We start from the raw sequence: 14,234 nt of genomic DNA, 5'->3' as shown, positions 1-14,234 counted from the left end.
ATATATTGCATGCTTTACTTAATTAGAAAATTATTATAGTTACACTCTCAGCATATGGAATTTCCCAGGTCAGGGATTGAATCTGAATTGCAGCTGAAACCTAAGTCACAGCTGTGGCAATGCCAGATCCTTTAACCTGTGCCAGGCCAGGGATCAAACCCAGGCCTCTGCAGCAACTTCAGCTCCTGCAGTTGGATTCTTAACTCACTGCACAGCACTGAGAAGTCCTATATTGTGTTTTTGTTAGATCTCCTTTATTGGGTCCCCTTCTATTCCTAGTTTTTGGAGAGTTTTAAGTGTGTGCAGGTATTGAACTTTTTTCAAGTGCTTTCTCTGTGGGAGATGATCTCATGTTTTTTGGCCTTTATCTTTTTAAGATGGTATATAATACAATAACTGATTATTGGATGTTAAACCATCTTTACATTCTTGGCATAAATCCCACTTGGTCATTGTGATTAATATTTTCTATATGTCAAGGATATGGTTTACTAATTTTATGGTAAGGTTGTTTTTTTTTTTGGCATCCATGTTCATGAGGAATATTTTTCTGTATTTTTCTTATAATGTTTTTAACTTGGCTTTGGCATCAGAGTAATACTGGGATCATAGAATGAATTTAGAAATTTTACTTCCTCAACTGTCTTTGGAAAAAAATTATTTAAGATTGGTATTATATTTTTCTTAAATATTTGATAGAATTCAATATTTGATAGTGAAGCTCTTCCAAGCCTGGAATTTTGTGTGAGTTTATGTAGGAATATTTTACATCAGTAATTCCATTTCTTTACTTGTTATAAATCTAATCAGATTTTCCTCATGAGTCAGTTGGTAATTTCTGCACTCTAGGAATTTAAAATTTCATCTAAGTTGTCTAATTTGTTCCTAATATTCCCTTATAATCTTTTTGTATGTTTGACAGAGATGCCAACATCTCCACAAAATGATCTTTGATTTCGGCTGGTTTTCTGAATTTGTTAGAGAGGCAAATGAAAAGAGATCTTTTTGCCTCTGAAAAAATTGATTTTGACACAGAGGGAAAAAATAAGCCAGATGGACACTGTGGTAAGAAGAAAGGAGGAGTCTGTTCCCAAGAAGTCATCCTATTCGTAGTCAGCAAACAGGCATCGCAGTGTTTGGGACACCCTCCCCCTGGACTTGGAAACTCCACTTATGAAGGGAGGAGGGAAAAGAGGGATCAGAGTCCAGATCTGTTGTTTTCGTTCCTTGAAAGGACACTGTTTCTCAGAATCTAGATCTTTTCTGGAGAGGGAGTCTCCTGAGTCAGCTTTCCTAGGAAAATCCCTGGCTTGCCCTAGAGTAACTCTAGGCTAGAAACCCCCAGATACCATGGGCAGTTTCTCTACTGCCATGTGGAATTACCTTGCAGTGTTTTTTTTTTTTTTTTCTTTTTCCTTCCTTCCTCCTTCTTTTAAATTTTATAGAAGTATATTTGTGTTAGTTTCAGGTGTATAGCAAAGTCAGTCAGTTAAATATATATGTGTGTGTGTGTGTGTGTGTGTGTGTAGATTCTTTCCCCAAATAGGTTATCACAGAGCATTGAATAGATTTCCCTGTGCTATACAGTAGGTGTTTGATACTTACTGATTTTACACATACTGGTGTGTATTTGCCAGTCCCAATCTCCCAATTTAATCCCTCCTCCCAATGTTTCCCCTTTGCTAACCATAGTGCAAGAGAGTTTGGTTTCAAAATCTTTGAGTCTGTTTCTGTTTTGTGAATGAGTTCTTTATTATTTTTTTCTTTTTAGGGCTGCACCCACCACTTATGGAGGTTTCCAGGCTAGGGGTCAAATTGGAGCTGAAGCTGCTGGCCTACATCACAGCCACAGCAAAGCGGAATCCGACTTGTGCCTGAGACCTATACCCCAGCTCACGGCAATGCCGGATTCCCAACCTGCTAAGTGACTGAGACCAGGGGTTGAACCTGCATCTTCATGGACACTAGTCAGATTCCTTTTCACCGAGCCATGATGGGAACCCCTGTTTTGTGAATAATTTCTTTCATAACATTTTTTTAATAAGATTTCACATATTAGTGATATCATACGAGGTTGTCTTTAACTGACTTACTTCACTTAGTATGATAATCTCGAGGTCTATCCATGTTGTTGCAAATGGCATTATTTCATCCTTTTTTGTGGCCAAGTAACATTCCACTGTGTGTAGAATGTACCACATCTTCTTTATCCAGTCCTCTGCGATGAACGTTTAGGTTGCCTTCAAGTCTTGGCTATTGTAAATAGTGCGACAGTGAACAGGGGTGCATATATCTTTTCAAATTAAATCTCATACAGCTTTATATAAAAAATAGAATCTAATCAAAAAATGGTCAGAAGATCTAAATAGACATTTCTTCAAAGAATATATACAGTTGGCAAAAAAAACCCACATGCAAAGATGTCAACATCACTAATTATTAGAGAAATGCAAATCAAAACTACAATGAGGTATCACCTCATACCCATCAGAATGGCCATCATCAAAAAGCCTACAAACAATAAATGCTGGAGAGGATGTGGAGAAACAGGAACTTTCCTACAATGTTGGTGGGAATGTAAGTTGGTGTAACCACTACAGATAACAGTATGAAGGTTTCTTAAAAAACTAAATATAGAATTACCATATGATCCAGCATAAAACCCTGGGCATATGTGTGGAGAAAACCATAATGATACATGCAGTGTTGTCTTTGAACCCTCACAGTTCTGGGAGAGCAGGTCTCCTCTAGCTTTGCACCAGCATGCAGTCTTCCTCCAGGCTCTGACTCCTGCACTCATGGACTCTCTGTCGACCTCTGCCGGGTGGGGAAGTATAGGCTGTCCAGGCAGGACTCATTCCAAGGCTCCCTGCATCTCACCTTTCCTTTACCTCTCTGTTTCATCCCTCAACTTGTACCTCTCCTATAATAAATAGGAATGCACATGCACATGGCCCCCACTTTTCCTTCCACTGATGCACAATATACCAAGACAAAGAGTATAGAAATAGAGGTATGCATTTGAACCCTTGCTTACCAGCCGCTACTAATATGACTGTGAAAGAATTAGCTTCTTGTTTATCAATGAGGACACTAATACCTTGTTAGAATGCTAAAATACTTAATGAGGTACCATTTAATACTATCTTGTGCAGTTCTTGAAATATAATAGGTACCCACTAAATGTCTGTTAATACTTTATTCACTTATTTATTCACATACTTGGAAAACAGTAATTATTTATTGTGCCAGATAGTACATCAGGGAAGTGCTAGATACATGTTAACTAAGACCCAATCATGACCCCTAAGCTACCTACTCTTTAAGGGTGAAGAATGGGTAAGCAGATGAGCTTACTGCTAGAGAAACATGCTCTAGGAGGTTTGCTGAGGCAGTATAAAAGGACAGAAGATGGGCATGTAACCCAGAGCAGGATGGAAGGGAATCAGGGAAGTCTTCCTGGAGGAGATGCTGCTTACCTTGCCTCTTCTTAGAAAAGCATGGTGTTGGGGGGAGAGTTGGAGGGAGGGACATGCTCCATGACCTGATGGTAGAAAGGTGGGCATGTTTAAGGATATTCAGGGACTGCAGGGAAACCATGCATGGAAGCAGCTAGACCTACAGATCTGTAGCTCAGGGCTGGGCTGTGGGGTAGAGCCGAGTGATATCAGTAGACAAAAATCATTCCTGGGAAATGTCATTCCTGAGCCCCTCCTCCCCCTGAAAATGCAGATATTGGCACCAAGATGGTGTAGGCTACTGAGGCTACAAGGGCAAAGACAGAAAGAGTGTGACAAGAGAGTGATTTCATTTTTTTTTTTTTTTGTCTTTTTGCCTTTTCTAGGGCTGCACCCACAGCATATGGAAGTCTAATCAGAGCTGTAGCCACGGGCCAACGCCAGAGCCACAGCAACATGGGATCCGAGCCGTGTCTGTGACCTACACCACAGCTCACGGCAACGCCAGATCCTTAACCCACTGAGCGAGGCCAGGGATCAAACCCAAAACCTCATGGTCCCTAGTCGGATTCGTTAACCACTGAGCCACGAGGGGAACTCCTGATTTCATTTTTAAGCAGCTTTAAGCTTCTACTCTCCCTCTTCTCTCTTCAGAAATGCTTGGGAGAGCTAAGAAACAGAGGGGTGCAAATAAAAGTTGAAAACTGAAAGCAGTTTGCTCAAGTCTGCTCTGTGCAGCTTTTCCTTTCTTTTTCCACACCCCACCCCCCTCCCTGTCCTGCTGCAGGGGTTTCACTTTCCCTATCATCCTCAACCTGATCGGACATCTTCTGCCTGGTCGCTGGTGATGTTTCTGAGTCCCCAAATCCTATTGGCCAGTAGATGCAGGGCAGCTCGCTTCTGCCGTGCAGGAGCCAGAGGTCATAATCTTGTTTTCTTAAATAGAGAACCTGGACAGCTAGCTGAAGGGAGAAGAGCAGGGTCAAGGTTTCCAGTCTACTCCATCAAGCGTTCTTCCCTCTTCACACTCAGTCTGTTTCAAAAGAAGTATGTCTAGGGAGTTCCCATTATGGCGCAGTAGAAATGAATCCAACTAGTATCCATGAGGATGAGGGCTTGATCCCTGGCCTCCTTCAATGGGTGGGGGATCCAGCATTGCCATGAGCTGTGGTGTAGTTTGCAGACACAGCTTGGATCCTGCATTGCTGTGGCTGTGATGTAGGCCGGCAACTACAGCTCCAATTCGACACCTAGCCTGGGAACTTTCATATGGTGCAGGTGGGGATGTAAAAAGCAAAAATAAAAATAAAATAAAATAAATAAAATTTAAAAAGTATGTCTATACCACAATGTACATTTAAATATTAATTAGTTTTGCCAATTTTATTCCCTGTGCAATAAGAGCTTCAAATTGGAGGATATGATTTAGGTTAAGTGTGTTGAAATACTGGAATGAGCTCTGAATCCTCTTACCCTCTGCAGGCACTGCTGTAAAACCAAGTTTTCCAGGATGGAAACTCCTGAAGGAAGATGGGATCATTTGAAATTTATCAGTGAGTGAATGTACAGTAAATGGCTACTGAAAACACAGCAAATGAAGATGATAACTTGGCATCTTAACAGACTTTTTACTTTGAAAACACTTGGAGCAACTTTAAGAGATGCTTTTTAAAAAGAATGGGTCTTGTGGGAATGTCCTGAGACTTTGGGAGAGGACAGTGATTAATTTGGAATGTTAGGACATCAGAGTGATTAAGCAAATTCCCTGAGCACACATAGCTCATGTACTCCCTTTTTTGGTCTCAATCCAAATCTCAAGAGCCAGGGAATAAATAGCTCCTGAGCTGTCTGAGATCGTCGTGGTGAGTCTCCAGGAGTAAAGGCGAAGAAATAGAGGCTCTGTGGTGTGAAAGGGATGTGTGATTGTTTTGGTGTCTGAAAGGTGGGAATCAATGTTTGACTGTTGGCTTGTTCTCGCAGGTGGTAGCCTGGTCTGCAGGTTCTTAGGATAGGAGGAGTGTTAGGAAGCTTAAGACCCAGGAACCTACAGTTCTTTGTACGAGATATTTCAGAAACAAAGTTTTCTGGGCCTAGGGGACACGTAGGAATTCTCTTTATAGATCAGAAAATCAACATCTAATAAAGTGAACGGACTTGCCCAAGTTAATTTTACAAGGGACACCCTGGAACTGGAAGTCACATCTCTTCTCCTTCCAGGGTTATTTATCCTATGGCTTCTCAGGGCAGGCCTCACACATTCTGCCCAGCTAGTGTGAACAGGCTGCTCCTGGTTACACCATACCACAACAACGCTCACTGTCCTCTCCTGGGCACCCTTGCTCTCAGGAAGGTCCCTGACTAATGGGGAGCTCTTAAAAGTAGGCAGGGGGTGACAGCCAAGCGTTAAAGGTCTTCAAGCCAGTGAGGGGCCGGGGCGGCAGGCTGGGCAGTCGCAAGTCAGGCCTGGGCGTGGTAGGTTGTCAATGGGGGAAAAATTCTCACCAGAGAAGGACCATCACATGTTTGAACAAGGAGGGCAAATGGATTGGGTGAGGGCAGAAGATATTTTTATTGACCTCACAACAGCAAAAGTGAAAGTAAAGTCAAGAGACCTTCCAGGAACAAAGGGCAGGGGAAAGCCTGATAAACACAGCAGGTGGGGGATTTCCAGTGCAGCTGCTTATATAAACTGGATGCCATGTCCTTTTCCCCATCTCCTGATTCTGCTTCCTTGACTGCAGAGATGGCTGCTGGCGTCTGTGTAAGTTGGGGTTTGATAATGGGGATGGGGAAAGGGAAAGCACCTCCAAATATGGGGAGAGATCTCAGGAACAGCTGAAGACAGTGCTCAGGAAGGTGGGGTGGCTGGGAAGGCACTGGGAAGGGGAAGAAATTGGCATGGATATCCACTGAATGTGAGGAAAATTTCTGTGACGAGAACCAGGTCATTCGGCTCCTGAGTTCCCCTTTTGTGTCAGACCTTGAACTGGCCACTGTTAGGAACCAATGGTGGGAAGTGAGAGTGGGCTCTGTGCTGCACAGGCTGGCAAGATTTGAAACTATGGAAATATTGTCTGGGTCCCTTTCCCCCATATCCTGTTAAGGGATCCAGGGCTCTAAAACTTAAGCTTCCTCCTCTTCTCCAAAGAGAGGTTCACAGAAATCATTTCTTGTCAGTTGTTAATGACTGTGACATTAGCTTATGTAAGAATATATGCTCTACGAAGAGAGCTTGCAATGAGGGCAATGCATAACACAGAAAAGTGACAGTTCAATGAAGAAATGTTGGTGGCATCTAGATTGGGAAGGCATTTTTGAATGAAGCTTGAAAGTCGTCGTCCGAGGATGTCAAGCGACAGCGTAGGAGTGAGCGTCCCCATTTTCAGAGTACTGAAGTAAAACTGAGATGCAGTCCTTACTTTCTGTGAGTCTAATAAAAGGAGGAGCTCATATTCTACAATAGATAGATATGAAAACACTGGAAATAAAGGTGAACAGGTGACACTGAACACAGTGTCACTATAGTAATGAATTTTTATTATAAAGCAATGGGTCGTTTAAAAAAAAAACTAATAGTACAGAGAATATCTGTTCTAAACAGAGTTTCTTTCTAAAGCAGTCATGGAGAACAGCCCTGGGAGTATTCCATTAGGCTGACAAGTCTTGGAAATTCTCTTTGAGAGTTGTTTTTCAATCTGGTGTACATCTTTGAAGGCTTTGCAGTTGTATTCAGTTTTTGACATTTGACAAACTCTAACTGAATAAGAGACAGGTAAATAATGTGGGAAATTATTAATAACTCTTTGGGATGGATACGAGGACACTGGAATAAGTTTTCTTGCATTATAACCTGCAAATTTCAACAGAGACATTTCAGAAAAGGGAGGGGGCACGGCTTGTTGTAAAGGATCTGGAGGACCAGGAGGCAGTGACAGGCAGGAGCAATTAAGCGGTTGGTGGGGGGGAACAAAGGGTGCAAAAGGTGGCAGGCACTCTAGGCAACTGTATTTTGGCCTTCCTTGTCCAGGTGATGGTCTCTTCTCATCAGTGGGAATCAATGACCTTCATGGCCTACTTGGAAGATAGAGTGAAGAAGATCAATGAACACATTCGGTCTAAGACCAAGGTTCCTGTGCCGGACCAGGTTCTCCAGCTGGGCTCGAAGACCCTAAAGCCCCACAGAACCCTGTCATCTTACGGCATTGACAAGGAGACCACCATCCACCTCACCCTGAAGGTGGTGAAGCCCAGTGATGAGGATCTGACCTTGGTTTTGGTGGAGTCAGGTGATGAGGGGCAGAGACACCAGCTCCAGGTTCGAAGGTCCAGCCCAGTGACCCAGGTGAAAAGATGATCCAGATGAAGACCGCTATAATCCCCAAGGAGCAGATCGTGACTTGCAATGGAAAGAAGCTGGAAGATGGGAAGATCATGGCTGATTATGGCATCAGAAATGGCCATTTACTCTTCCTGGCATTCAGCTGCATTGGGGGGTAATCGCCTGGGGACAGAATACCTTATTTCCTTTTACTTCTCACTTACTAACCACACCCTTTGAAAATTTCCTAAAGTCAATGATAAAGATAAAAGAAAGAGAAGATTTGGGATGGACTGGGGAGGAAGACAGTAGAATATTTCTAACTCTTTGATTCTTTGATTCTAACATGACTAAGTAGCAAAACTGCATATACTATATATACTGATATATTATTACTGGAAGGTCCATTAGAAATAACCTTCAAAGCCAGCTTGCCATTTAATTCTTTCATGGTTCCCTCTGATTCATAGAAAAACTATTTCCTTTTCCAACAAACAAGACAGTGAGTTTTAGGTCAGCATCTGTGTTCTTCTGATGACTGTGTCTGCATCTGTTTAGTCCACTGCTGCGTCTATCATATCATTCAATAATCCTTGAACCAAACTGACTTTCTACCTATAGAGAATAGTGAAATGATGTGTTATGAAGTGAATGATTTACGCTGAACATGATTAACAATCTTATTAATAAATAATTTAGAAATTGAACGACTTCTCTCCTTATTTAAAGCTCTTTGGTATGAACGAAACTTGGTGCCGTGCCCCCTCTTACTCTCTTTGTCTCACACTCAGTGAAACCGTTCTTATTTCTGGGGATGACAGGGGCAGGGCAAGACATTTGCCTTGGGGACGTAGAGATTTTATGTCTCTAGTGGGGGCTCCTTGGGAACAGATGAGCTTCCGGTGAGAACAGACATTCTGCAAGTCGAGGGACTGTGACCAGTTTCTGTTCTGCCTGCCCTGGGGTCTAGCAGGTCTTCTTTAGGTTGGGTGAGGTGGGGGAGGGATTGGTCTCTAAGTGGACCCCAGTGCTCTGCCCAAATTCTGGCTAATAGAGCTTTTTCTTCCCTCTTATTCCCTTTGTTTACTCCTTCATCTGAATTTAACCCTACTTAGCACAAACCACACCAATAAGTGTTGCTCATTACAACAGAGTCAAGCACTCTACAGTGGGCACTATTTAAATGGATAGGTGGGCTTTAGGTTGGACTGATTTCCTGAGATGAGAGACAATGTTTCATTGTCTGGATGGGGGCTCCTGCAGGGTAGAGATTATGATTTATTGTCATTTAAGAATCCACCTGATGGCAGGCACCATGGGGTCCTTCCTGCTCTTCCCATCAGACTGGAATCCCTGGCATATCATCCTACCAACATATGTACTCTTGACCAGTAGATATAACATCTCCTGAGGATGGGGAAGGTCCTCCCCAAATCAGACTTTCTTCTTCAGTTTAGGTGAAAGCCGAAGGCCACTTCCGCCTCACTAAACTTGCAGGAATAAAGGCAGGACTTTTCCCTACAGCACATGAACCTTTCCTGATGGAGGAAAGGATCTCCCCCATCAGCCTTGAACTTCCTAAGGACAAACCTCGCAGATTCTTATGCAGAAGTGAACAGCCTGAAGCCTAAACTGGCTGACTTTCCAGGGAGCATCCCCTCCTTAGGTCCTGGGGTCACACTTCCTTCCCTCCCGACTTACTGACAAGCTTGCCTTCTCCCCAGGAGCCTCCTCGCTGCCCCCTTCACTTCCTTATTTCTGAGGGTGTAGATGAGTGGATTGAGGGCGGGCGTGACTACAGTGTAGAAAAGCGAAACGAACTTGCCCCGACCCTGATCGTAGCTGTGCGTAGGTTGCAGGTAGGTGTAGATGGCTGAGCCATAGAACAGGCAGACGGCAGTCAGGTGGGACCCGCAAGTGCCCACCGCCTTCCTGCGGCTCCGTCTGGTCCTCATGGCCCACACCGCGCGGGCCACGGCAGCATAGGAGGCCAGGATGACGGCGGACGGCACCAGCAGGATGACCGCTCGGGCGGCGAACATCTGGCGCTCGGTGGTCTTTTGTCCCCCGCCGCCGCAGGCCAGCTTGAGCAGCGCGGGCAGCTCGCAGATGAAGTGGTCCACCCGGCGGGGCGCGCACAGCGGCCGAGCGGCCAGGAGCGCTGTTTGCGCGGCGGAGTTGGTGAGGCCGCCGAGCCAGGAGGCGACGGCCAGCCGCGGCAGAGGCGCGGCGAGGCGAGCCCGGCGTAGCGCAGCGGGTGGCACACGGCAGCGGCGCGGTCCAGGGCCATCACCGCCAGGAGGACGCACTCGGCCGAGCCCAGCGCCAGCGACGCGCCCAGCTGGGCCAGGCAGCCGCTGCGCTCTAGCCACAGGGCCCTGCCGCGCAGGGTGGCCAGCAGCGGTGACACCACGCTCGTGGTGAAGCCCGTGTCCACCAAAGCCAGGTGGCAGAGGAAGTAGTACATGGGCGCCTGCAGGCGCGGGTCTCGCACGGCCAGCAGCACCAGCGCCGAGTTACCAGTCAGAGTCAGGAGGTAGCAGAGGAGAGCCAGGGCGAAGAGGACAGGTTGCAGGGAGGGCTGGTCGGAGAAACCCAGCAGGAGGAAGCGCTCCTCTGTGCTGCGGTTGCCCTAAGGGAGGAAAACTCCCAGAAGGTTTGGAAGGGCGACCTACCAAAGGGTGACGTCTCTTACAAACAAAGGAAAACCCAGGCAAATGGGGTGAGGAGGGGGAAGGGCCGGAAGCGCTCACGATGTTTCTGTATCCATCGGGCTCGGAGCTCGTTTAAGATCTGAACCCTCCTGCTGAATAGCATTGAGAACTATGTCTAGATACTCATGTTGCAACAGAAGAAAGGGTGGGGGAAAATCTGTAATTGTAATCTATACATGTAAGGATAACCTGACCCCCTTGCTGTACAGTGGGAAAAAAAAAAAAAAAATCTGAACCCGTCGTTTAGGGAGGGAGCCAGATTAGGATGCCATAGTTGATATTTTTATCAGATTCTACGAGGAAGATAAAAATCTCCATTTTATAGATGGACAAACTTGGGACTCCAAAGGCTAAAGCATCCCAAAGTCATAGTTGCTCAGTGGCCCTGTGGACTTGCACTAGGCCTGATTTCTGAAATCAGAGCTCTTTCAACAGCTTTCCTGCTTCTGGTTGTACTCCCAGGGACCAAAGTAGCAAGCTGCTCTTCCTCCCACCTGAATAACCCTGCAAATATTTGAAGACATTGCCCTCTGAGCCTCACTTCCCCTTCTTCGAAATGTGTAGTGACTGAAAACAGGTGTAAGATCCAGGTTTACTATAACTGACACTTGGCAGATCAGACTGTCACCTGCTTTGTTGCCAGTGCCGCACCGACCTCACTAATACAACCCGTTATACTACTGACTACTGAATTTTAATCTGTGGTGACTCTCTCTCCTAGGATGCTTCCAATATCCATTCCCCTCCCACTTACTATCTAGTGTGATAATCACGGTCAACACAATGGCACATGTGTTATCATTCTTTAAACCCAGAGCCATCTGGGTAGAGGAAAGAACATTAAACAGAAAGTCAGGAGACCTGAGTTTTACCTCACACAAGTGCCTTTGGCCAGTGATTTGATATGGGGAAGTCACTTCAATTTCCTCCCATCTCAATTTTCTCACATGAAAACGGAGAAGTTTGAACTAGATGACCTCTGAGGTTCCTGTACTACCTTCCAGGCTCTAATTTTTTTTTTTTTTTGTCTTTTTCAGGGCCACACCAGCGGCATAAGGGAGTTTCCAGGCTAGGGGTCAAATAGGAGCTGCAGCCCCTGGCCTATGGCGCAGCCATAGCAATGCCAGACCTGAGCCGCATCTATGACCCACACCACAGCTCATGGCAATGCCGGATCCCAAACCCACTAAGCAAGGCCAGGGATCGAACCTGTGCGGTTACTAGTCAGATTTGTTTCCTCCGAGTTCTGGCTCTAATTTTAATAAATATTTTTCAAACAAGTGAAAAGCGGATGCAAAAGAAAAAAGTGGTTGCAGAAACCTTTTAACCCTTGAGTGAAACGGAATCAAATTTCCTAATGGATCGGCAACCATCATGGTTGATGTGAAGGATAGAAGTTACATAGAGATCCTTCTACTGTATGGTTCCCGACAAGTATCATCATACGGATTACTTATTTTTTTAATTATTATTATTTTCTGACCTGAGCCACAGCAGTGACAATGCCAGATCCTTAACCCCCTGAGCTGCCAGGTAACTCCAACAGATAACTCATTTTAAACATCATATTCAGTGTTTTTAATTTAAAACTCATAATCTCTTAACTTTTTATTTTTCAAGAAAGAACTCTCTTCCCCATAACAACACATTATGTTAATATGGTTCCCTCATTTTATCTTCATTGGGCAGAACAAGTATTAATGCGGCAATTAAGAACAAGGGTTGGGGAGTCACACTGCCTAAGGTCCAGTCTTGGTTCTGCCATTTTCTAGCTGAGCCTCCTCGGGCAATGTTGCTTAACCTCTCTATGGCCCAGTTTCCTCATGTGAAAAAAATGGAATTCGTTAAGGAGGTCAGATACGTAAAACTCTTGAAAAGAGCCTGACAAATAGTAGATGTTTAATAAATGTTAACTATTATCCCTACTTCACATCCGAAAACAGACTTTTAGAGAGCTCCTACACTAGGTAACTACACACTACACCCTTATAGCTGGTATGTAAATTTATAGCCCTTTTCATATATTAATTCGATCTTTACTCATCTGAGAATTAGATAATACTCCTATTTTAGACAATTGAGGTTAAATAACTTGCCCAAGGTCACATGATCTGTAAATGCTTATCAGGATTTCAACCAAAATCTAATTCCAAGATCTTTGCTTTTGTTGTGGTGGTGCTCGTGGCATTCAGAAGTTGCTGGGCCACGCACGGATCAAACCAAGCCACAGCAGTGACAATGCGGAATCCTTTACAGTTAGGGCACCAGGAAACTTCAATCCCTGCTCTTTAATGAACCAGGCTTTAATATGCTAGGGACTGTGAAGGATAAAATTACATACAAAGACTGACCTTTTTTCCTGGATAATTTTAGTCACAGTGGAATGAGATGTGACTATACATCCTAATACAAGATAAATAAAAGTACAAGAGATGACATTAAGGCTTATGGGCCAATGGTGCTAGAGATGCTTACGCCACAGCCATAGCAACGCGGGATCCGAGCCGCATCTGCAACCTACACCACAGTCATGGCAACGCTGGATCCTTAACCCACTGAGCGAGGCCAGGGATTGAACCCGAGAAACCTCATGGTTCCTAGTCGGATTTGTTAACCACTGAGCCACAATGGGAACTCCCAAATTTTTTATTATAAAAAAAAATCAGCAAAAAGTTTACTTTGCATTTCCAAGAATGCCAGCAGCTCAATATGAATAATTCTTTATATTAACGCTTTCATGACGAAGCAACCAACAACATATCTACTGCCAGCCTCCAGCATTTTAGTATGAAAACTCAGAACTTCTAATTCCGTGATTACGCAGACACACATAGTTCAGACAGGCAAGCCTTCAATCATTCTTCTCCAAACATGCCAAATCCTGAAAACAGTCACGCAATGATCAAATTGGCATGGACATCTTTACTGCATGTACGTGTGAATTCCCACACACATAGCTCAGACACATTTGTATAATACATCCCCTTCCCCACCGCCGCGATAATTCCTTGCAGGATCCAGAACACAAATCTGCTGCAAAAAGTATTCTATATGTGCCTCACATCTCACCGGGTGTTCTAGAATGTGCCCCTCATCCGTAAGACCATTTTTAAAAAGGGCAATGTAGAAATAAGCCTACCTTCATGTCTGAGTCTCTGGCACAGGTATTAGGCCTTCAATTTCCAGATGAGAAGCTGTCTCTTGCTCCTGCTCTGGATTCTCTGGGTCTGAAATGGCAGTGGGAGGGATGAAAAAAAGGCCCAGTCACGTGGCTGCTGGTTTCTGGAACAGGTGTCTGAGATCAGAGCAGGTACCTCAGGAAGATGTGGGGTGGGTGCCTTCTCGCTGGGCAGCAAAGGAATGAAAAGAATGTCTTAGGGCAAGAAGCCCTGTTAAGTCCAGTGAAGCACTGAGATCCAGGCAGAGGCGTGATGTGCGTTCCTGGAGAGCCCTGTAATGAGGTGTAGACAAGGCAAGGAGTTGACCCTTATGATGATGGGAAGTGAGTGTTGGCTGAGGGTGGCAGCAAAAATATTCTTCCTGATTCTAAAGGGCAGAGCAGTTGCAGAGAATGAGGAAGGATGCTGATGAGCCTCTTACTGGAGAGGAAGCAGGGGAATCAACTGTGCCTGTTATTAGAAGAGAGGACTGCGCTCTGGGGAATCTATGTCCCACTCCCATAATTAGTCCTTTGTATGGAGGTGTCCAGAGAGGGCTCCCCCAGGGCAGGGAAGGGAAAATTCT

General features: G+C 44.7%; 2 protein-coding genes across 2 annotated transcripts; one reads left to right on the top strand and one right to left on the bottom strand.

Annotated features, from left to right (window-relative positions):
* Positions 6,202–7,955, top strand: UBD (ubiquitin D). Its single transcript, NM_001160088.1, is given in 3 exon segments — positions 6,202–6,219; positions 7,486–7,805; positions 7,808–7,955. Coding segments are annotated over 3 exon segments (486 nt in total).
* Positions 7,979–11,014, bottom strand: LOC106504234 (putative olfactory receptor 2I1). Its single transcript, XM_013977578.2, is given in 3 exon segments — positions 7,979–9,991; positions 9,994–10,408; positions 10,985–11,014. Coding segments are annotated over 3 exon segments (963 nt in total). The 3' UTR covers positions 7,979–9,473.

This window comes from Sus scrofa, chromosome 7 (assembly GCF_000003025.6).
Source record: "Sus scrofa isolate TJ Tabasco breed Duroc chromosome 7, Sscrofa11.1, whole genome shotgun sequence".
Taxonomy (NCBI): Eukaryota; Metazoa; Chordata; class Mammalia; order Artiodactyla; family Suidae; genus Sus; species Sus scrofa.
Note: the sequence above shows the minus strand (reverse complement) of the source record. Positions and strands in the feature narration are given on the sequence as shown.